Source organism: Equus caballus, chromosome 6, assembly GCF_041296265.1.
Source record: "Equus caballus isolate H_3958 breed thoroughbred chromosome 6, TB-T2T, whole genome shotgun sequence".
In the NCBI taxonomy this organism is placed as follows: domain Eukaryota; kingdom Metazoa; phylum Chordata; class Mammalia; order Perissodactyla; family Equidae; genus Equus; species Equus caballus.
The window spans coordinates 682,325-707,164 of record NC_091689.1 but is presented as its reverse complement, the minus strand read 5'-3'; the positions used below and the strand labels follow the sequence as shown (position 1 = coordinate 707,164).

Sequence of the window (24,840 nt, the reverse complement as noted above, 5' to 3'; positions counted from 1 at the left end):
TAGCACAGTCACACATCGCTTAAGGACGGGGACACATTCTGAGAGATGCGTTGTTAGGTGATTTGTTGTTGTGCGAACATGATAGAGTGTACTTACACAAACCTAGATGGTATAGCCTACACACCTACTTTATATTAATCTTATGAGACCACTTGCGTATATGCAATGTTGTTGACCAAAGTGTTGTTATGCAGTGCAGGACTGTATATAACATGCAAACTGATAGAAGACTATTAAATAACAGTATTACGATATAAGATTAATCCTGAATAATAAAGCAGTCTGGGACTATCTGACAGGTCAGTTGCTTATAATTGTTTCAAAGATTACTTAAAAAAATACAAATTCCCAGTATTTTATCCAATTTATAATCACTAATATGAAAGAATTTCCAGCATAAAATAAAACTGACAATGGTTAAAACACCGCTCAGTAAAATTTGTTACTGATGAATAAATGGAGATGACAGGGAACTGCCTCTTAAGGGCAGTGTTGAAATTTGACTTGGGGAAACCCGCAGGGATAGTGATCAGTGCCTGAAACACAAAAGCTCAAATGACAGAAGCTCTAACTGGCAAACTGACATAAATCAAAATAAAATAAGTCATCTCCATAAACCTAATCAATGAATTAAAATCTTTATTATAAATTGTAGTTGGAAAGAGAAGCTCAGTGAAAATAACTTTGACAAAATGAAAAGGGAAAAGTCGAAAGTGGCTTATTTGCTATATAAAATGACCAATCAAGGAATTAAACTGGCATAAGGAAATTACTTTTAGAAAAGAATCCCTTAATGAAAATTTATCACTATAGGCATGATTAGGATTAAGATGTTTGTATTTATAAAGTCAGAGTCAAAATATCTTTGGAGTCAAAATATCCACTGGGTTAAAATACTATGGCTGCAACAGTCGAGTCAACATTCTTATACACTAGTTGAAAACCAAAAGTAGATTTAAGGAAGAATATGAGAGTATAAGAAATTGATGATAAGGAGACTGGGTTCAGGCAGTGAGAATTAAGAATCTGAAGTAAGGTGTGAATCTGTAAGCCCCAAGAAATCTTTTTTTTTTTTTTTTTTTTTTTAGCAGATTCCTGTTTCTTTTCTTTCTTTTGTTTTTTTTAAAAATTTTTTTAAAGATTTTATTTTTTCCTTTTTCTCCCCAAAGCCCCCCCAGTACATAGTTATATATTCTTCGTTGTGGGTCCTTCTAGTTGTGGCATGTGGGACGCTGCCTCAGTGTGGTTTGATGAGCAGTGCCATGTCCGCGCCCAGGATTCAAACCAACGAATCACTGGGCTGCCTGCAGCAGAGCGCGCGAACTTAACCACTCGGCCACGGGGCCAGCCCCTCTTTTGTTTTTTTTTTAAAGATTGGCACCTGAGCTAAAAACTGTTGCCAATGGGTTTTTTTTCTTCTTCTTCTTCTCCCCAAAGCCCCCCAGTACATAGTTGTATATTTCAGTTGTGAGTGCCTCTGGCTGTGCCATGTGGGACGCCACCTCAGCATGGCCTGACGAGCGGTGCCATGTCCGCGCCCAGGATCCGAAGTGGCGAAACCCTGGGCCACCAAAGCAGAGCACGTGGACTTAACCACTCAGCCATGGGGCCGGCCCCCCCAAGCAATCTTTATGTCCCAAATAGGTTACTGTATTTTCCTTTCAGATCTGTTTTATTTTTCTACCCAGTGTTCCATAAGTCACCTGATCGATAGACGTTACAAGAAAGATAAAAGGATTATTAGGTTGGAACTAGACTGGTATGAATGGACAGGTGCTGGTTCTCCGGCCCCCTTTACCAGGAGGTCACTGGCCATCCTCCCTTCCACTTCAAACCTGAGTCAGAGCCACAGCTCACCCAAGGACATGAGATCATCAGCTGCTCTGAGGAGGCAGGAGCAGTGGAGGTGACTCTGGTTCAGGCCAGAGCCGGCATCTTGGAATTGGGACAAGACTCAGACGAGAGTTATGCTCTTGTTCTTTGTGTGACGGGAGTTCTTAGTGCTCCTTGAAAGGAGTTTTCTTAAACCGTCTTGAACGTCTGTTCTGAAATTGTATTTGCTATTAATTTGTATTACATGTGAGGACAATATTTTCTAAATAAGACTAACCATCTTAGCTGCTGTACAAATTCCAAATTAGGAGATTTCCAATGAGCAAAGATTTACTCTATTTTCCGGAACCTCTGCTACGACGTTTCCTAAATTTAGTTTTTGAAAACTTACTTGCCAGAATGTTACAGGCTGATATTAGCAAACACAACCTTTGTACTCATTCAGGTTTTTTTCCTTTGCTATATTTACTTATCACAAGGCACAGAAAAAGGGCTGCAGTTACCTTCTGAATGATTCAGGAGCGTATGCCACCACAGTAACACAAAGCTTAATGGCCTCACTTATAGAGAACGTCAGGTCTTCATTTCCATAGCAGAAATCTAAAGAGACAGAAGGTTAGAGCACATAATCAGAGTGGATTCTGCCAGGAGTAAAGGAGAACTTATCACTCCTAACTTCTCTTTCCACTTATATTTTATAGCCATTTTTCTGTTAGACTTTATTCCTAAACTGTAAACACTATTAATTTCCTCATCCACGGGGACTGATAATTCTGTTGTGAATAATCAGATGAAAAATAAAAGCACTTTTTTTGGTGGTTTTTAAAAATCTCACCTACTAGAAGACAATGAAAGGCATTTGGATGTCTAAAGTAAGACGTGAGACTTTATCTTTGAATTACCACTAGTTCCACACATCCCATGATAATAAAAGACCATTTGGGAGGGTTATCCACTTAGAATTACCGAGGATAATGCAATTTTCTGAAAACTGCAATGCTAGAGCAGTGGTCTACCAGACATCATTTTAATACAATTTTCAGGGCAGAGAATCCCTTACTCTAAGATTTACAAGAAATTTAAGAAAAAGAGGAGATAGGAAAATGTGGTCAGCCAATTTACACCACTGTTTCATTTATTTTTGCTCTTTTGATTTAGTAAAAATATCCCATATAGTTATTTTTTTAAATGATTACACAGAGAAAAAGAATGTCAAGGCAAAATCTGCTTTTACCTAAGGACTTAAGAGGCTTCTCGGCTTTGACCAGCTCTAAGATGTCTAATATGTCAGCGGTCTCTCCCTCCAGGGACTGCAGTAAGTCAAACAGGCACTGAGCTGACACGCCTTTGCTGGGGCCATTGTAGGCAGCGTCCTGCATAAAGAAAGGCAATTTTAATTTATTGATTCCCACCTCAGTACTAATATTGTTTGATCAGGAATTCAAGTTTCATAGAGACTACCACCAATAACAATTACAGTATCTATCCAATATTCAGCTTACATAATTTTGCATCCAATACACCTGACTTTTACGGTGTCTATTAAATGCTAATCTGGTACAAAAGAGAAATTTGTGGAAACTTATAAAAATACAGCAACACATGAACTGCCAGAAAAGTTCATGCCAATAGCTCCTCCGGTCTATGATGATAGGACTCAACATTCCTCAAAGAAATTTCCACAATGATTTGGTTGAATACTTGAAATACGTTTGGGGGAACAGATGCTTATTTTCACAACTCTGGGAATTTTACAGGTCCTATTTGCTAATGTATCTTCAATAATGGAGATACTTGCCATCTCAAATCTATTTAAAATGCCTTTGGTTCATTTATTAAAACAACAAATCCTTATTAAATTCCTACTATGTGCCAGCCACTGTTCTGTGCACTGAGGTTCTAGAAAAAACAAAGAATAAACAAAAAACACACAAACAAAACAAAAACAACTAAAAACAAACAATCAAACAAAAAACAAATCCAAGGTCTTGCTTTCACAGAGCTTAAATTCTATTGCAGGGTGTGGTAGATACATATCAGTGAAACAAACACATGTATGATGTGTGATATGGTAGTGAAAGCTCTGAAAAAAATCACAAAGCAGGCCAAGTGGTAGAGAGCAACAGAAAGGAATGAGAATTAGGAACTTTGCCTTTTATCATTTCCTATTTTCCATTACTGATTAATTAGGTATACAAAATTGGAGAATTTGGCTATTTACATCTGAGGGGCTGAGATGAGAGTTTAAGGGAAACATTGAAGAGAAATGATTTTCTTGTTGAAGGAGAAATGATTTATGGTATCCATTTCCCATTGGTTGTGGAAAGAGAGCAGAGAGACTGATTACACAACGGACAATGGCCAGACCATATGTAAAAACAGAACTCAGATTCACAGGCCATGGTCACTTGCCAGGAAACCAGCCGATTGTCTACGGCAATGAGCCCAGGAAGCTGGCCTGCTCTAAGTCAGGGTTGGGGGAAGTCAGACCAGTGCCAGTGGAAACCAAATAGTTTCTGTAATAATTGGCCCCCAAATGGCCAGGACTTGATTAATAATTGACAGCTTCCCTAATCTTTGTCCCTATTGTCAGTTTAGCAGCAAGTAGAGAAAGCCAACTATGCACTCTCAACCATGCGCTCTCAACCAGTTTGCATAGGATGCCCTGCTTCTAGCTGGCTGGCTCATAGCTCCCCATACCAGCAGCCTCCAGTCACAGCACAGCCTCCAGTCTCGGCACACCTGAAGACTTCCTTTTTCTCCACTGTAAAGTTTCCTCACTCCTCTGTCTGCCTTTGAGTCTTTGCCAAAGCACAAGTGACGGGGGCTGACTCCCTTGCTATAGCAAGCTCTGTATAAATAGGCTTTGCGTTTCTCATTCGGTTGATCTTCATCTATTTCTACAGAGTTTACTCACGGGAAACTCCAGGAGAGGGGCCACACTAGCAAAAAGCTGGAGCACAAAAGGCTTCCGGTGGAGAATATAGAACTGGTGACAGGCAAATTCGATGGCTTGACGCAACTGGGGATTGCTTTCATAGTCAGAGTACACCTGTGGGAAAATGCCGCACGTTCAGAAAATGCCTTGACAGCACATCAAAGTTGTGTTTGCTTTTAAAATTCATTGCCATGGAAAACATGGAGAGGAATGGCTCATTTCATAAATGGAGAGGGAGGAGTGTAAAATGGTATAAGTTTTCTTGGGAAAATTTGGTAATATACATAAAAAACCTGAAAATCTGTATATACTTTTTCCCAGGGAATTTGTGACTAGGAATTTATCTCAAGGAAAGAATTGGGCAAGCATACAAAGATGTATATATAAGACTACCTGCTGTAAGGCTTCTTATAATGGTGGAAAATTGGAAACAACTTAAATTATTCATAAGTTGTGGTTGGTTAAGTGAATTATGGTACATGAATACAATGCAATACTGTGCAGGTATTTAAAAAGCTGCTTTAGAGCAAAATGTAGCTACGTGAAAAACTGCCCATGACATTCTCAGTGTTGCATGAAAAGAGCAGGTTACAAACTTGAATATATGATATAATCCAATTTTTGTTAAGAAAAAATAAGGGGTGTGTGTAGGATAGAGCACTGGGATTGTCAAGTGCAAACAATGGTTATCCAGGAGGGCTGACTGTAGGTCGTCTTTATTTTCTTTCAACTGCTTTTTTTATCTTCTGAATTTTATACTGAGCATTTACTGTTTTTGGTAATCATTTAAAAGGTTATGAAAAGTAGAAAACATTCCAACTATTTCAAAATAGAGCAGAAAGCCCTGGTGCTATTAAAAGTAAATTTCCTGCCCCGGGTAGGTCAAACCAACTCCATTTTGTACAAAAATGTATTGCTTTCATAATTTTTATTAAAACTTCCTTCAAAGCAAAGAACTAAGATAAGCCCCCAGGCCCTGTTTGAACTTTATTCAGGACCCCTAAACATAGTTAGATACATGCATGCTAGATGTAAGTAGGTAGAAACTGTTCCTGCTGTATTCATCTCCTCCATTCCCATCATATTAAATGTCACAGCAACACAAATCTCAATTCAGAGAGGGGTCAGAGAATCCCTCGGGAGAAACATCAGCTGAACGCTTGCCATACATCTGAATAAAAAGAGCAATGGTCCTCAAACTTCTCAGGGCATCAGAACCACCTGGAGGTCTTGTTGAAACAGGTTACTGACCGCAGAGCTTCTGATTCAGTAGATCTGGGATAGGGCTTAAGAATGAGAATTTCCAACAAACTCCCAGGTGATGCTGATGCTGCTGATCCAGAGACCACACTTTGAGAACCACTGCCCTACAATCAATGGAAATCAATATCCTAAGTTTGGGAGATTCAGGATAGAACGGAATATTGTGGCCTCTTGGAAATTTCTAGGAGGATTTCATTTGGTGCTTTCTGCTGTTACAAAAGAAGTGAACTCCATCAGGAAAAAGTTTCAGTATAGGTCTTGTTGACCGACTAGACGAGCAGGACTCAGGTTAGTTTTCCGGTTAGGAGAGGTCCCAGCACCTGCAGCATGGTGGGCAGAATCCACTGGTAGCCGCTGAGAGAGAAGAGGTGGTTGAAGTGCACAGCGCTGTTGATGACAGTGGCCGCGTACTGCCTGAGCAGGGCACTGTCTTCTGGGTGGAGGATCAGAGCCCCGTTAAAAACATTGAGGAAGAGCATGATTTCATCTCCCCAGGGAAACTCGCTCGGCATGCCCAGGAACATCTCCTCCAGCAGCTGGATCCACAAGCTTTTCTGGAGAGTGTCGAGGCCAAACAGCTCCTTCCCAGCTGTGAGAACATGAAACAGCAGAGACAGAATTAGCCCCACGTGGGAGCGCGATCAAACCCAAGGCAGTGCTGTTTTCCATTTGTTCCAGCTCCAGGATGGGAAGAGCTACTGCTGAAATGCTTCCCAGCGCAATTTTTCTGGCTTGGTATAGCACTTCCTAGTTCTCAAAGGACTTTCGTCATCACCTCTTTGAGTCAACTCTGTGGGCAAGACAGGGCAGGAATTTGCAGCATGTTGCTGCTGGATAAGCTGTGACTTTGAGAAAAAATAAGTTATTTCAGAAAGAAAATGGCAGGGCTGGGACAAGTTCTTGGTCGTTGAACTCCTGATCAGACTAGAGCTCTTTCTACTATTGCTCTGAGCTTCTGGATGAGGATGTTCAGGCATGGGGATGCGAATTTAAGTAAACTGTCCCAAATTAATACTGAGTCACAGAGCGAGGTCTCAGAGTGGGTCTCTTCCTGTTGCTCTTTGTGTCTATTTCTCTCTCAATTCAGGTATAATTTAGAGAGAGTACAATGCACAGATCTTAAATACAGAGTTCAATGAGTTTCGATAAAAATACACACTCGTGCAAGCAACACTCCAATCAGTATATAAACCATGTTCATCACCTCAGAGAGGTCCCTCAAGCCCCTTTCTGGGAAATCCATTCCCCCAGCCCAGAGGCAGCCACTGCTCTGATTTCTGTCACTGTAGATTAGTTTTGCCTCCTCTTGAACTTCATATAAACACCTGTCCTTCACTTAGACAAGAACTCCCCTAACCACACCATACTACTGCCTTCAACTGCTTATGATTAGCTTACAGCAGTGGTCTCAGAGTTTGGTCCCTGGAAGAGCAGCATCAACATCACCTGGGAACTTGTTAGGAATGCAGGCTCCTGGGCCCCGCTCCAGAGCTGCTGAACCAGAAACTTGGGGCAGGGGTGGGACCAGCAGTCTGTGGTTTACCAAGGCCTCCAGGTGATTCTGATGCACACTCAGGGCTGAGAACCACTGGCTTAGAGAGCTGTCCGCTAATGAAGATGCTCTCCAGTTGAGGACAGAACAAGGTGTGAGAAGAAGCCGAGGGAGAGGAAATGCTTCTTTCTTGATACCTTGAGGATCACTGAAGAGCGAAAACTCAGCATCAATAGCACTCCGGGGGAACGAGGGCAGTCGGAGGAGGTCCTCCTGCAGCATGGAGACGTGGGACTGTTTGTGGGCTGTGGGGATCTTCTGGGTAAGGGAGATGAGAAACAAAACCCGCCCTACTTCCTCCAGTTTCCGAGTGAACACCTAGCAGCAAACAAAGCAGGAGAGAGGAAAAGTCAAATTAGCAACTCCGAAATCACCAAGAGGGAAGAAATGGAAGTAGTATCTTTAATGGAAAACTTGGCTGATAAAGAATTGGGAGGGAAGCAAAATGAGGGAGAAGTGTTTATTTCTTTACCACATAGAGAGAGCTAACAATACTTGATTGACTCTCACTTCCTTTTGCATCTGTAGCTCGGCAGAAGGAAGTATTTCTCATGGAGTGTGCAGGCTGGACGAGCACAAGGCAAGCATTGTCAAGAGCAGTTCAATATCAAATAGAGCCCATTTGTGTGGATGTCATAATATGGAAGACCTTCTCCAACAGGAGCCAGTCAGTCTGTTCCAATGACTCCTACCATCTCCACCGATGCCTTAAGCTGTTTCCTGTCAGTTCTGGGCTTGCCTCTTAAAAATAGACTGCAGTGTGATCCAGGAGAAGCCTGTCTTGGGACAAAAGCTGATGGGACCTAGGTCAGTGCCCCTTTAACCTGGAGTTTCAATGGCCTGGACATGAGGCTCTTGGTCCCTTCTCTCAGTTCCTTTTCTGTTGACGGTCAGTGGGAGGGGATGTGATTAGGAAGTTCAAAAGCAGTGAGCAGCTCTCGAGGAAGCTTCGGAGCTAGAACCACAAGCCTGCATATGTTCCTCCTTGAGGAACTCAGAAGGAAGTCTTAAGATTGCAACTTGGAGTGTACATAGAGCAAGAGTCCCATTTTATGCTATTTTTAAAAAACATGTTCGTAAACATAATTGAAAAAACATACTAATGAAGTGCTATTATTAATTATGGTTTTAATTATTTTGCTGCCAAAATAAGGGGCTGGGATCATTTGGGAGGAATCTTTTTAGAAACGATTTATATTTAAGATCTTACAGTTTTGCCCCCAACCTCACACTTCATGACACATTCACTATTTTCTTTCTTTTAACTGCAATTGAGGTAGTTAACTATATGCTAACTATATTTTCAATTACCTAGTGGTCTAATCATATGCCATTCTCATTCATCTCATGAACGTATTTTTGAATAATTTGACGTCAAACTAGCATCCTTGATGTGCGCAGAAGAATTGAAATGATAAAGTAGCCTGAAATTCTTGTTTAGACATTTTTAAAAAAATTAATGAATGTAACACATAGACCATATTAAAGTTGTATCATTATTAGAATTATGTATTATAGCTACATTTTGCATGTAAAATGTGAATTTCCTAAAGCTCAAAGTCTGATTTGCAATCAGGCACGTGAACATTATTCTGCTCTTCAGTTTTAAATCTAAGTATAACTGCATGATTGTCTCCTCCTGTTATTTATTTAGTTTTTAAAGATTGGCACCAGAGCTAACATCTGATGCCAATCTTCTTTTCTTTTTCCTTTTTCTTCTTCTTCCCCAAAGCCCCCCAATACATAGTTGTATCTTCTAGTTGTAGGTCCTTCTGGTTGTGCTATGTGGGATGCCGCCACAGCATGGCTTGATGAGCAGTGCCATGTCTGCAGCCAGGATCTGAACCGATGAAACCCTGGGCCTCCGAAGCAGAGAGCACAAACTTAACCACTTGGCCACAGGGCCAGCCTCTCTCCTCCTGTTTTGAGAGAAGTTCATAACATGCCCAAGGTCAGACCACGGGTCAGTGGCAGAGCTGGAACTGACCTCCTTAGTTCAATGCTTTTGTCAGGTGTACCACCTTGATCCCTTTATTTATTTTTTCCAGCCAGTGTAAATCTCTGTGTCGATGTTCTAATAGCTACATAATGTGTACTTCCAATCATGTTTTACAAAAATGGGAAATGAAAATCCATCCTTAGAAACTAGTAGGTAAATAAATTAGAAGATTTCTATTGTTTAAATCCAATGATTCATAATAGCATTACTCCAAGTGAGTGTTCATTAATACCTTTACATTATGATCCAACTTATGAAACTTAATTAACACACTATTTGGGGGAGCTATCTGTCGACCCAGGGCCCATCCATCCACTCTCTCTAGAGAAGATCATAACAGAATTACAGAATCTCAAGGTTGGCGACAGATACACTTACGGATCATCTATCCCAAGGACATGACAAAACCATAGCACAAAACTGAGGTGGTCAGGCACCTGTTTCTGAATGAGCTCCTGTCCTTTCTCAGGATGCATGTGTACCAGGTTGAGCTGTGGAGACACTGACCTCCGGAAAGGATAAATGTCCCGAACATAGGTCTGTGGTGGGATTACACAAAGACAAATAGGATTCAAAGGGTTTACACTTTTACTCTTATTTCCTCCTGCTCAAAGGTCAGACAACCAAAAGTCATATATTTTCTAACGGTTTTATCACTCTTTGCTCTCCAGTTCTATAAAATCCCAGGGAAGATACCCCCTCCTCAGGATAGCTTCAAACCACCCAGGCTGAGTACCCGTCCCACACACCAGGGCACTGTGTCAGGAGCAAAGGAACCAACAGCAGTTTGCTGAAGGGCATTCTGGAGAAGAAGGTTCTGTAAAGTGGTGTCAGTGAGCTTCTTGAGTACCACTTGCCCATTAGATGTGGTCACCATGGTCATACTCGACATGATAGAAAGGGAAACCAGAACAGTAAAATTCCAAGTAGACACATGCAGTTATCAGACAGGCAACTTAGTCTTTCATCTAGATGTAATAATAATGAGTAACTAGTTGCTTTACTTGGCTTATCGCCTTTAAATAGTACAATGACCCCATAGTAGGTGCCACTATCACCACCAGCCACACAGACAGACAGCGAGGTGGTGTGACCTAAGCGGCCATACTCATAGCCTCGAAACAGCGAGGTCTCCCTGAGGGGAGTGCCCTCAGGAAAGGCACGCCGAGCTCCAGACACAGCTCAGCACGAGTGTCACCGTTGCAGAGGCTCACCTTGTTGTAGTGGATAAGGTTCCATCGTTTATCCATGAGAAAATAGTGTGTCGACTGGGATTCTGGGATATTAAAAAACTCCAGACATTCCTAGAACAATACAACAAATTTTAATAAATGTTTAACCTATTGTGTGCCAGGTAGTAAGCTGAAAGATACAAATATCACAGAAGCAAGGTAACTTCTTACAAGAATTTTATATATATATATCTTATACACTTATTATATTATATATGTGTGTGTATATATATACATACATGAATACACATTGGATTTGCATACACAGTTATCCAAAGAATGATGCCCTAAAGACTGGTAAAATACTACGAACCTTCTGCTCTCGTGCTGCTGAAAGACACACCATTACAGTTCAGACTGAGGGGTGAACTGCGGGGCACAGTGGCATCTACTGGCTTCAGTATCGGGAGGAAGCACGTCCAGCAACAACATTAAGGGGATACAAGCTACAATGCACTGAGCACTTATTATATCCTGGATTCCATGTTCAGTGCTTCCCAGGAGATGACTCGTGTCATCCGCACTAGCATCCCAGGATTGCTCAAGAAACTGGATGAGAGAGGCCCTGTCGTCTGGTTCAGGCCACACTGCTGGTGATGGGGCAGGGTTTGAACGCACTCTGTCTGCCCTCATGCTACCCTCTCATTCAACGTGAGAAGGAAAGTGGAGTGGTTGTTGACGTTTGCTTCATTAGGCCTCGGAAATTCTCTGGAGATGTCAGGGTGAGGCCAAAGGAGGCTTGACAATCCTTTCTACCGAAATAAAATACACAAGTTTGGCAAAGCTCAATTTTTCAGAGGTCTTTCTAGTTATGTCTGGGCCCAGAGCTGTGTCCAGGAAGTGAGATTACCCCACTTTGGACTGCAGATAATTGGGGAATCACTGTGCTAGTTTATTTATTACTTTACCTTAAAGACCTTACAGGCATGTGTAGCTGTGGATTGAATTTCTTTTAAGGGGAATAATTGCCATAACCGTAAAAAATACTTTCTTGACTCACCAGGTTTATTCTAAGGTCTATATTTTCTCCTTCTCCGATAATTTCTGTCAGTGGCAAGTCAAGACTGCATATCATTAACTGGATGCCACAGAAAGGGTCTCTGGCATGGACGGACAGCTGATAGCCAGAATCTGCCGCAGCGCTCTCAGTGTGCCAACCAGGGCACCACAGAACTACCACGCATGATGCCAGGAAGTGCCTGAGCAGCAAGCTGCAGCCTCCCAAGAGGAGCTGTGAATACACGCCGGAGCGTCCAGCTGCTGCTGTAGCCGAGAGAGAGCCTGCAGGTTCTGCCTACTTCGCTGCAAGGCAATGCAATTCAGCAAACGTGGGACAATCAGGAAAGGAAATAGAGGGGCAGATTCTAGAAGAAGTAAATGAAGGCACATACTCATTTGAAGATACAAAAATGGAACTGAATTCTAAACTGGGTCATCAGTGAGGTGGCCATAGATGTTGTCCGTAAAAAAGTCATTTCTGTCAAAAGTCATCCCCTACCTTTAACAGGGCTTCAAACTGAGTGTCTTCATGGACTGGTAGCTGGGTTGGGATATCACACTCATTCTGTCCATGAACCACCAAGGTTTTGGTACCTATGGGAGGTAAAAATCAAAATAAAAGTTTGTATTTAAAGAACAAAATATTAAAATATTGTCAGAAGTTTATTTTTTCATTATGATGATCATTATTACTATTATTGAATGCTTAATGTAAGCTGTGTATCATACTAACTGCACTCCTGTATTTACAGTTAAATATATATGTTAAATACATTTACTTATTATTAAATAATGATAGCTACCATTTATGGAGTTCTCAGTACTTTTCCATGTGTTTTGTGTGCCTAATCATATTTAAATCTCACAGCAACCTTATGATATAGGTATTATTACTCTCATCTTACACATAAGGAAACAGAGAGAACTTATTCTTATAAGAACTTGTAACTTAGTCAAAGACACATTTACTTAGTGGAAGAGTCAGAATTCAAACCATAAGCATTGCAACAAGTAAGATATTCCTTTATTTTAAATGAGATGGTCAGGCAATAATGGTTGAGAGAATATAAACAGAGATATCAGTCAACCCACAATAACTACCTCGAATGTAGCTTAAACGTCCATTTTCTGTGTTCTGTCTGGCTGGGGAGATGGTATTTATTCTACTTCAGACATTAATTATAAATCTTTGTGAACATTATGACATACCTTGATGTTTAATGAGTTGTTTTTAAGTAAATGCATGACAGTACGAGTTTCTTTGCTATAATAAAAACTGACCCCTGTGTTGAATAATCTATGAAACATATAAATACACAACTACCATTTATTGAAAACTTACCATGGGTCAGGTAGGACAGCAACTATGTCACACACCTAAACTCCTTTATTCCTTATGATTGTGAAGTCGGATTATATCCCCACTTTACACACGAGTAAAGAAAGCTTGAAAAATTAAGCACTTTTTCACAGCTAATCTTAATTATACTGACACTAAATAGCAGTGCTATTTTCACACAGGCCTCTTTGCTGCTGGAACCTGTGTTCCTATGTGTGTATAATTTTGTCTTTCTCCTTATTTCAATACACATATCATCTCACATTTTCTCAGTGACTGCACAAGGGTAAAGGTTTGCCAAAATTTTTATCTTAAAGAAAGACAAGCTCTCCAAAGGGAAAAGGAACTGCATCTAGAGTTACATCACCCTCACGTTCTTTTGTAGTTCTTCTTCTTGCTTTTCCCTTTTCCAATTTTTCATAAAGCCATCTCTCATTGAGTTTACAAAGGACTGGGGTCCGTGCCATGCAAACAATATTATTCTCCTTGCAGTGCCAAAACTTCATTCAAAAAGGCTTTCAGTTCAGCTGGTTCTCTGTGGTAGACTTAAATAAATCTCCAACCTTGGCAACCCTTCAAGGACTGAGTCATGGGATCTCAGTTCTGGTGTCTCCCTTTTCATGCAGCCATTGCTGACTTCTAAAGGGCCTATTGTACTTCTTCAGATTGCATTAAACAAAAATTCTTTGAAACACTCAACACCAGGGTCAGAACTCTGAAAATTTTCTCATGAATGAAAGAGATGCTTGGTCTTTAAAAGGGTTATTTATACTCTTGAAAAAAGAGTTACGCCATCGAAAGCAGTCGTGGGTTACCTGGCATGGAAGCGGTCACCAGGAGCTTCACCTCACACTGCTCCTTCTTCATGGTCTGCTTCAGATCCTTGAAGAAGAGACCCTCTACATAACCCACCACCTCCCACAGGAAAGTCAGCGTGGCTGAGATGGCATCCATGCCCCACTCGCAGGGGGTCCGCACGAAGTACATGATCAAGCCCACCTGAAAGTCAGAACAGGAAGAGTTCACATAATCCTGAGCTCCCACTTCCATGGCTTTTCTTTTCTCAATTAAATATTCTTTTGTGCTTTCATGTTCTCTGTTCAAATGCTTCTTTAATACCTTCAGTGACAGTAAGCAGGAGAGGGTGTAACTGGAAAACTGAACAGAGGAGGTTCCGAACATTTTTATGTATCACTAAAATGGTTACTTTTAGTTACGTTTACTCTTAAGAGCAAAGTATAAGATTGTTTTTCCAGCCTGTAAGTCACTTGATAGCTATGGTGCTCAGGCCACCCCAAAATTAATCTCTATGTGACGTATTCCCCAACACTCTTTGCAGCTTGGATTACATCTAACAGTCCAGATCTAAAAACACTCTGCTTGGCTAAATCAGTGAACGTAAACATTTTTGTTTGCATCCTCTAAAATAATTTTGAAAAACTGTGTGCCCTTTTGTAAAATTTTAGGTCGACATTTCAAATGTCTGATAAGTTTATTTTTTGTTAATAGGAGTAGAATATGTTAAGCATTCTATATGTCAAAATAAGAAGTGTACTGGCTGTAACTGGAATGTGCATTTCATCAAATTTGATGAAATAACACTTCATTCAACAATGCAAAACAAAATCAGAAAGAAACAATGTAAAAGCGCCCCCCCCGCCCCAAAATGTGGCTTTTATCCATTATTTCTTGAAAAACTTGTTAATCCTAGAAAACTTTCCAGCTAGGCTGAAAGAATCAGTATTACTAACCTAATCTGCTTTGGTGGTTCTGAAAGCTGAACACCCTAATGAGGGCCAAGCCTCACCCCTAGTAGAGATCTACAGAAGACAGGACAAGTGCCTGATCAACCAGAAATGAGGCTTCCTTAAAACCAATATGGTACCTAAGATTTTGTCTCTGTCTTACATGCCGGTCCACGCAGCCTGGTGAAACCTGGGGTGGTAAGTTGAGGATTTGGAGATTTATTCCTTTAAAACTATCTGGGCACTAAACCCCTTTAAAACTCTTCACAAATCCCCAGAGGAGGCTGAAGATCACTGAGTCAAATTAAGCAATGGACTTAAAAATTCCTAACAAAGTCTGGAAGACATGGGCCAGTGTTCCCAACATCCCTACCATCCACATCTATAGTAGTTGTTAGAAAAAGAGATGCAGAACAAGAATCATGAATGACTCTGCTCTTCACTGCTTCACCATTCTGAGCACAGGATCCTTTCTTTAGTCCACCCAAAGCATCTATGTGCTTGGGATTCGGGGGAAGTTTAGAGTTTAGGCGGAAATGCAAAAACAAGGATTTATATTCATGCAAAACAAGACTATACAGCAAGGCCAGAGTGTTGCCAGCCCTTTTTTCTATTAGCTTATCAATTATCTAGGTGGGAGGACTTATGTCTACCATTAAGGCTTACTTGGAGTTGACAAGAGAGTATGGCAGATGGGTAATGAAATGTCTATCTTCTTGTCCCAGGGCTAAAGGACAGAGGAGAGCACTGGTCTAGGTAAGCATTTCCCCTATCCAGTGACTTGGGGAATGGGCAGGCACACTGAAGGGGCTCTTCCCTCCAGTCTGTTTGGATCTCTGACAGGAGTTCACCTCAGAGCCTTTTAATATCAACCTGGATGCAACGTAAGTTTGGCAGGGCACATACTTATGGAGGGAGGCCCTGATATTTGGCTTTGCTAATCGACCTTTGGTTTGTGTATGGTGTAGACAGGACCAAAAAGTAGCAGAAAGCTTGGCAGGAGAGCTTTCTGGATAGAATTCTCACAGGCTGGTGTCACTGAGTAGGATGCTCTAGCCAGGGGATTTCCTAAGCCGGAGCCTTATGGGACTCATGACCATAACTCAGAGGGGTCTGCAGCACCAGCAGGAGCTGGGGTGAGGGTGAGCCTCCCAGAAAGCACTGCTGGGAGCAGACAGGCCCTGTGTTACAGCAGCCACAGGCTTCCGCTTCCACTAGCCCAGCATCTAGCAACCAGCCATCTAAAGGGCATCGTCTCACAAAGGGAGGATCCAGAGCAAACACCAAACAAGGGATAGAACATCGAACCAAGGCCTTTTTTTGTCCCCAACTCCATATAGCATTTAGAGATGAAAGCAGTGCAAGGGGGGAGAATCTCTGGAGACTGAGTATTTATAGCCAAGAGAGATTGGACACTACCCAAAGGTACTATTTATAAGTTTTTATCAGTCTGAACTCAAAACTGGATTGGACACTCATTTATAGTTTTTCCCTTGTCAACCAGCAGGTGGGGCCTCAGGAGGAAAACCAAGTCATAGACAAGAGAAAGGAATTACAAATTTTCTCTGCACTTAGTTGTTGTAGTGTCAGTGAAAGTTATCATTCTGCTCCAGGTGTACATGGATAACTCTTCTGTCCCCCCACCTGCTAGAAGACTGACAAGACAAAGGAGAAGTTCTTCCAGCTAGATGTTCACTTGGCCATCTGTCTGCCTGGATTAAGGTGCAATTTCAAAGGATGGACATCAGGCCAACAGTCCTACAACTACAGATTCATTCAGGGTATAAGGAGGAGAATATGAAAAAAAAAGTAAATTATGGAGGGTTCGGGAAGAAACTGTCAGGATGGTTTGAAGCATAGATAGTCGCTATGGAGAAATACACTCACAAATACTTTCCATCTAGGGCAACATTTTCCTCTGTGTGTGTTTTAAACAGCAAGATACGAAAAGATGAAAAAATGAGTAAAAACGTCATAGAAGTTTTCTCAACAGAAAACCAAAATTCAGAACCAACAGAACGAAGTTGTACAATGCCCAAGGAAGACAGAGAGGAAGTGGGCATTTGCTGAGTGCCCACCAAATGACAAGGACCGAGCCAGTATAGGCTTCTCCATCCAAGCAGTGGTGAAGTTAGCTAACCATGACTCATCTTCAGTCACAGAATTAATGGAAATTTATTGAAAAAACTTCCTAAGACCTTTTTCTCATGTTGCTGCTTCCTACATGGAAATGAACACTGATAACTCACCAGAGGCTGAAACTCACCAAGTAGTTGAATAGGATGTGAGATGTCTGAGCAGGAAAGTCTCCAATATTCAGGAGAAGTTTGCGCAGCATGTACATTAACTCATCCTGAAAGAAGAGAGCAGATTTTCTATGTCTCATTCAGCCGCCATACTGTAGGAAATAGAATTAACTTCCTGACATGAGGAGAGGGTTTGTCTCACTTTTGCTACATGATGATTTCCATTATGTTCAGCATTTTAATAGAGTATATGTGACACCTGTTAAATAGTATTTAAGGCAAATTTAACACCTTCTCCTAGGAACTAACACATGAAACCACTGAGCAGTAGTCAGCTTTTTTTAAAATAAAAATTTGGACTGTTTCCATGGGTCACAGGCAAATCACAGGAAACCCGTATATTTAGTCAACTATATTTGCTATGGCTGCCAGGTGTGATGGAAATACAAGAAGGACCTATGCTGAGAAACCATTAAACAAACCAGGTTTATTGAACTTTATAGTTCTGCTTTCTAGCTTTTGAGTCAAAGAGACTAAACTAGGCCAAGGGAGGATAAGTAGAAATATATGCAATTAACCTTACCTTTCAGAAACTAAATTTAACCTTCCAGTGAACAGGACCATAACATAGAAATGAACAAATAATTTTTAATCATCAATGTATTTTGTCATTGCTCTGAAAATACGATTGGGCATAATCTTCTTACAGGGTGGTCCGACAAATTAGATTTTTTGATAAAGAGTTTCAACATATTCCAATAATCCTACCTGTATCCATCACAGACTACTAAGCAATCAGAATTCAATAAACATACCCAATACTAAGAACATTATTCTGAATTTCATCTTTGTTTAAAAGACTGATAATATTTCAGTATCTTAGGGTCATCACCAGCAGTGTGCCACACACATGGAGACATCAGTTAATGGAGAAATTCAAAACAAAACAGTACAGTTTAATATCGCTCATCATCATCATTACCTAAAATATAGCCATGTGTCAGAGGATACTGATGTTGCATGCACAGCACTATAGAGTCCATTCCCTGCTTTTAACACTGTTCACACAAGTAGCTATACAGCTACACTATAAAGAAAGTGGAATTTACCTGTCTATTGCTGATGGTTAGTTTTTCCAGAAAATGTCGAAGAACTGTTGATGGATCCTCAATTAGACAATTCCATAAGACTTGCTGGGCCACAGCACTCACTTTAGAAGAGAAAGGAAATTGAACATTTGTCTAAAATGGAGATAAACCTATTAGATAAAGTCTTCAAACAATTTACTAAGCTTTAATTAGTCTCTCTTTTTGGGCTTAACAAGGTTCTGTGAACTCTTTTTCTATCGAAAGGTAGATATTTGTTTTCTTTGTAGTTGTTTCTGAACATTTTCACCTATAAAGAAAAAGTAACAAAAATATATAGAATGGTCTTTAGGTATTAATGTTACTTTTGCAAAGAATACATCTATGCCATACAGCAGCAAAGCATTCAGCCTTAAAAAAAGGCAATCCTCCCATCTGCGACAACATGGATGGACTTTGAGAGCAATATGCTAAGTGAAATAAGTCAGACTGAGAAAGACGAATACTGTATGATCTCATTTATATATGGACTCTAAAAAAATGAACTCAGAGATAAAGAGAATAGATTGGCAGTTGCCAGAGGTGGGGAGTGTGGGAAGTGAGTGAAGGGGGTCAAGAGGCAGAAACTTCCAGTTATAAGATAAATAAACCCTGGGGATGTGATATACATCACGGTGACTGTAGTTAACAATACTGTATTGTAGTTTTGAAAGTTGCTAAGAGAGTAGATGTTAAACGTTCTCATCATAAGAAAAAAAAATTTTAACTGTGTGGTGATGGATATTAACTAAACTCATTGCAGTAATCATTTTGCAAAAATATACAATATTTCAAATCAGCGTGTTGTACACCTAAAACTAACACAATGTTGTATGTCAGTTATACCTCAATTTAAAAAAAGAATACATTTGTGAATCTTTGTTTTGGAAATCCCCTAATATTAGCAGGGGTGAGTATTTATTAAAGTCATGTTTCATTGTTTGCTGTATGGAGAAATTCCAAAAGTAATTATTTGATTTTTAGATAATATGTTTTGGTTTAGAATGCATATGAACTAGAGATGATCTTTTCCTGTTCACGTGAATGATTTAAATAGTATCTCCTTCAGAAGATAAAGTAGTTGAGCCAGTAATAATTATGCTCCCACTTCTAATGAGGATGTCCTAGAAATAAACAATTATTCCTCATGTGAAAGAAAGTGCTGCTTCTTTTGGGAAGGTGGTAGGGCTAAGATTACCTGGAAGTGCCCAGGCTGAGTGAGCAGGTGGTGGAAGGGAGTGCTGGGGAAGCATGGGCTGACCTTTGTCTGCATGGTTTGATTAGTTTCATATTCATATCAGGGTATCTGATTCTTCAAACCAGAATTTAGCATGAATTTATCATTAAGCCTACAAATTATATTGCCTATAAACGATACCAACATTTTGCTTCAGAAACTACCTACCTAATTAAAATTAAGAGCTATATAAAGAAATAGTAACAGGAGATATGTAGATAAAAGCTTTAGCTTTCATGTGTATTTATAAATAATTAAAATAGGTGTGGGTTTTTCTTGGGTTGAAACTTGTTGCAAAACTATCTTTGTAATATAGTTTTTATTCTAATTGCTGGAGTAAGGCAGTTTAATGCTTAAAACATGAAAAACACAGAGAAAGACAAAGAAAAAAATAAGACTGGTAGGTCTAGCACTCATAGAAACAATAGTAAACATTTTGAGTATGTCTTTTCATAGACGTGAAATATATATTTACATGTATTTTTAAATAATATTATATAGAACATTCTTTGGTACTCAGTTTTTCACTTAGCAATATACTGAACCCTTTTTATGCTAATATACTTGTAGAATATTATTTCTAACGTGCACAGAATGATGTCATATGGAGGGACCATGATCAACTAATTGCCTGTTGTTGGATACTTAAGCTCTTTTAGAATATTTGTTATTTTAAATAATTTATAATGTACAGAATCTTTTTTTTTTTTTTTTTTAAAGATTTTATTATTTCCTTTTTCTCCCCAAAGCCCCCCGGTACATAGTTGTATATTCTTCGTTGTGGGTTCTTCTAGTTGTGGTATGTGGGACGCTGCCTCAGCGTGGTCTGACGAGCAGTGCCCTGTCCGCGCCCAGGATTCGAACCAACGAAACACTGGGCCGCCTGCAGCGGAGCGCGCGAACTTAACCACTGGGCCACGGGGCCAGCCCCTGTACAGAATCTTATATAAACCTTTATATAGCCCTCATTATTGCCTTAGGAAATTGCTAGAAGTCAAAATCTGTGTCAAAGAGTTTTCACACTTTTAAGGTTTTGACGCATATCATGAAACTATTCCAGAACACTTGCATCAAAGTTTATACTCCCCTTAGCAAGGCGTGAGGATGATCTTTTCCCTGAAGCTTTACCAACTATGGGTATTTTCTTTCCTTCTTTCTTTCTTTTTGATTTAAAATGTTTATATTGCTATTAGAGATTTGTTTTCTTCCTAATTATTTTTTAATTTATTTTTTATTGAGGTAACCTTGGTTTATAACATTGTATAAATTTCACGTGAATCATTATATTTCAATTTCTGTGTAGACTACATCATGTTCACCACCCAAAGACTAATTACTACCCATCGCCATACACACGTGCCCTATCACCCTTTTGCCTCCTCCCCTTTCCTCTGATAACCACCAACTATGAGTATTCTCATTTAAAATAATCTTTACAATTTCACAGTTGAAATGTAAGATTTCTTTGTTATATTAAACATCAGTGTTGTTTACAGATATAATTGGCCACTGGATTGTGTGCTTATATCCTTGCCCATTTTTCTATTGGGGTTTTAAAAAATCATTATTGAGTTATACGAGTTTTTTTTAAATAACATTAACCATAGCAACCTGTTATCTATTGCAAACGTAAGTTATCTTTACCTCTAGTTCATCATTTCACTTTATGAAATGTAATCACCTTATGAAAGGTAATCAAGTGGCAAAGATGGGGTTGTGGTGTCAAGCTAATAGCTAAGATTTCTAAGGTGGCCAAAATTACTGTTTGATTTTCATGTGACCAAATACGTGTTATTCTGTTCTCTGGTCACAAACAATGCTCCTGGACCCAACTATTTATTTTAAATGCAATTTCTTTGTCATAAAAGTGATGAAGGAAGAGGTGGAGAAAGTGAAAGTGTTAGTACAGTGTACTACAAATCTACAGCTATAATATGTGCATAAAACAACTCTATGTGTGGCCCTTAATTAACGTCCTCTAGAGCACCCTACTGGCCTCCATTGGATGAACAGCTTAAGTATTTCATTAGAGTTACTGACAGTTTCACTAGTAAAAACTGTACCTGCTACTCCATCTTCTCGCACCTCACCATCTTCCATGAGATGGACAATGGGGAGCACTGCTGCACAGATGCATGCTGGGAACACTGCCTGTGGGGGCTGAGGCACATGGTGGTTTGGAGTGTGTTCAGTGGTGTGGTCCTCATCTGGAGAGGGAGACATAATCAGGTGCTTTTCTCCGTATTGTGATTCTAACACAACGAGACTTCTCAGTTCAAGGCTTACCTATTTAACATTCTTTTGTATACAGATATCTAGTTGTCCCAGCACCATTTGTTGAAAAAACTATTCTTTCCCCATTGAATTTTCTTGGCACCCTTTTCAAACATGAAATCAACATAAATGTAATGGTTTACTTCTGGTTGTTCAATTCTGTTCCATAGATATGTATGTCAACACAGCTACCACACTATCTTGATTACCACAGCTTTGTACTAAGTTTTGAAATTGGGGAAATATGAGTCTTCCAACTGTATTAATCATTTCCAAGATTATTTTGGATGTTCAAGGAAGCAGAGAAATTGGAACCCTCATACTTTTTGGTAGGAATGTAAAATAATGCAGCCACTTTATTTATTTATTTATTTTGAGTTTTATTTTTATGTTTTTTTTGCTGAGGAAGATTAGCCCTGAGCTAACAACTGCTGCCAATCTCCTCATTTCTTTTTCTTGAGGAAGATTGACCCCAAGCTAACATCTGTGCCAATCTCCCTCTACTTTCTATGTAGGTCACTGCCACAGCGTGGCTGACAAGTGGTGTAGGTCTGCGCCTGGGATCCAAACCTGCGAACCCAGGCCACTGAAGCGGAATGTGCTAAACTTAACCAGTATGCCACAGGGCTGGCTCTGATACAGCCACTTTTGAAAACAGCTCAGCGGTTTTCCACAAAACTTGTACATAACTGTTCATAGCAACATAATTTATAATAGCCAAAAAGTGGAAACAACCCAGATGTCCACTAATCGATGAACTAATAAGCAAAATGTGGTATATCCATATAATGGAACATTCTCTGGTAATAAAAAAGAATGAAGAACTGATACAAGTGACAGCATGGATGAACCTTAAAAATATTATGCTGAGTGAATGAATCCAGTGAGAAAAGGCCATATAGAGATGATTCCATTTATAGGAAATGCACAGAATTGGCAAATCCATAGAAATAGAAAGGAGCTTATTCCCTGCCAGCGGCTGGGGGAAGCGGTGGATGAGGAAGGACTGAGGAGGGACTGCTAATGGGTACAGGGTCTCTTTTTGGGATGATGAAAATATTCGGAAATTAGATAGTGGTGATGGTTGCACATTCTATGAATATACCCATAACCACTACACTGTATACTTCAAAAGGGTGAATTTTATGGTGTATGAATTACATCTCAATAAAAGTGTTATAAAAAATATAGATGTGCTTTGGGCCCCACCCCCATAAGTTATGATTAATTAGCTCTGGTCAGGGTTGAAAATTGTTAACTGTCTAGGTAACATTCAACGAGAACCCCCAGCAATACCATTACATGTAACATAATTAAAACAGAAGCAACTTATCAAGGACAATTGCTGTGTTAAGTCAACAATACATGTTTTTTAGAATACCACTCAATTTAATATGTTTTTAGAACTTCAAGTCATGAAACAAGTTATTTAATGAAGACAGCGTAATGAAGTGAGGTAATAATATTAATTGAAATATATTTCAAAACACAGGAGTCATGAGGAGTAAAGAACACAGTTACAAGAAGACACACACACCTTCGGCACTGACGGCTGAACGCACCGACCAGACCGACCCTCGGCGGAAGGAGTAATTCCTGTGGGAAGTGCTGGAGGTACAGGATGGACTCACGGACAGTCGACGGGATGCCAGATTGGCGACTTCTTCTACTGGCAAAGAAAATGGGGAACGTGAACTTTGGTTTTATAACAGAAAAGTTACATCATCACAAGCATCGTTGTACTTACATCACAAGTGTGTACTGCTCTCAGAGCATAAGGCTTAAGTAACTTAGAGTGTACTTAGGAAAGGAACAACAAACTTCACAGAAAGAAAGACAGAAAATTTCTCCCAAAGATTCCACAAAAGCAAGGCAAGGAATCACTAAATTTGGAATGGTTCACAAATCATTTTCTGATACCAACCAACAAATTGTCTGCACTTGCGAAGCTTGAAAGTATCTAATGGATTAACCCCATTTGTAACGGTGAAAGATTGACTGTATTTAGTTTAATACACACTCTGGATTCAGCTGTTCCCTGAGTCACAGTCCCTGGTCCATTATCATATTGGTTTATTCAAGGGGGCTAACATTCTCCTCTGTAAATAAGCCAACTCTAAACATTTAGAAAATAACAACTTTCCTCTTTCTTTGGATGGTGTCAGGAGGTGAGAGAGAGATAGGGGGAGCATATCATCTCATGTCACACAAAATCGTCCATGTTTATTTCAAAGCAAGTCCTTTCCCTTTCCTGTGACTCAGCCCCCCGAGAAGTCCTGTGTGTAGAGGGCACCTTCTTCTTCCGGCTCTGAGTTGGGCGTGCAGGTGGGCTCGTAGCAAGCCTCCTGGGTGATGGGGATGGCGGTGATGAGGCTAGCTTCTCGACCTAGACGTTTCTTCTCCTCTTCCTGTTGCAAGTTCTTTAAGATGTGTTCTGCCCTTTGATGGGAGCGGGACACAGCCCGGGCTGAAAAGGATTTCTATGGAGACAAGAAGGCAAGTTCATTTAATAGCAACTCTTCTGTGAAGTCATGGGCATAAAGAGTGTTCCAATGAATTACACAAACACAGTAGTTTGTCCTCAAGAAATGGTAGGGCACCCACAATCTAGATTCATGGAGATTTATTTGTTTATTTTTCAACCAAGTTTCCAGGTTGTGTACAACTAAGCTATTCTTTTTCACTCAATCAGAATAATTCTTCAAGAATGTCTGTAATTTCTGGAAAAAATCCTATTTCAACTTTAGGATTTGGGGTGATATCAATGATCCACTCTTTAAACACTAAAATCAAACAAAAGTTTTAATACTCTATTTCTTTCCAAAATTTTTGAATTGGTTTTAAATGAAGGTCATTTATTTCATAAGGTTAATAAAAGAGAAAGTCAGAACCACAGAAAGGTGGAGGAGAGAGATCTCTCTCTCAAATAAACCAATTAGTTATGTGAGTCACTTTTTGCATCTCAAGTATCTGCCATACCATAAGTACTTAATCTTTGCAGATAAATATAGTGGTATATTATAAATACTTAATAATATTTGCAGAAACAATGTTACTGA

The 24,840-nt window shown here is 39.9% G+C and overlaps 1 protein-coding gene across 36 annotated transcripts in view; it reads right to left on the bottom strand.

Moving 5' to 3' along the window:
- Positions 1-24,840, bottom strand: part of UNC80 (unc-80 homolog, NALCN channel complex subunit) — a 218,145-nt gene that overhangs the window by 43,571 nt on the left and 149,734 nt on the right. For 27 of the 36 annotated variants that reach the window (XR_011439827.1, XM_023642229.2, XM_023642235.2 and 24 more), the window contains 14 exons: positions 24,075-24,261; positions 23,319-23,450; positions 21,571-21,714; positions 18,256-18,356; positions 17,167-17,253; positions 13,971-14,154; positions 12,316-12,410; positions 10,800-10,889; positions 10,023-10,124; positions 7,724-7,904; positions 6,355-6,623; positions 4,751-4,885; positions 3,068-3,206; positions 2,337-2,433 (listed from right to left, as the gene is read on the bottom strand). Coding sequence is in view for 34 of the 36 variants with exons in the window: in XM_023642229.2 (XP_023497997.2) it covers positions 2,337-2,433; positions 3,068-3,206; positions 4,751-4,885; positions 6,355-6,623; positions 7,724-7,904; positions 10,023-10,124; positions 10,800-10,889; positions 12,316-12,410; positions 13,971-14,154; positions 17,167-17,253; positions 18,256-18,356; positions 21,571-21,714; positions 23,319-23,450; positions 24,075-24,261 (1,943 nt within the window). In the remaining 2 variants the exon portion in view is untranslated. The remainder of the gene's footprint in view (positions 1-2,336; positions 2,434-3,067; positions 3,207-4,750; positions 4,886-6,354; positions 6,624-7,723; positions 7,905-10,022; positions 10,125-10,799; positions 10,890-12,315; positions 12,411-13,970; positions 14,155-17,166; positions 17,254-18,255; positions 18,357-21,570; positions 21,715-23,318; positions 23,451-24,074; positions 24,262-24,840) is intronic. The other 9 variants (XR_011439828.1, XM_023642230.2, XM_070270415.1 and 6 more) reach the window with 1 other exon arrangement.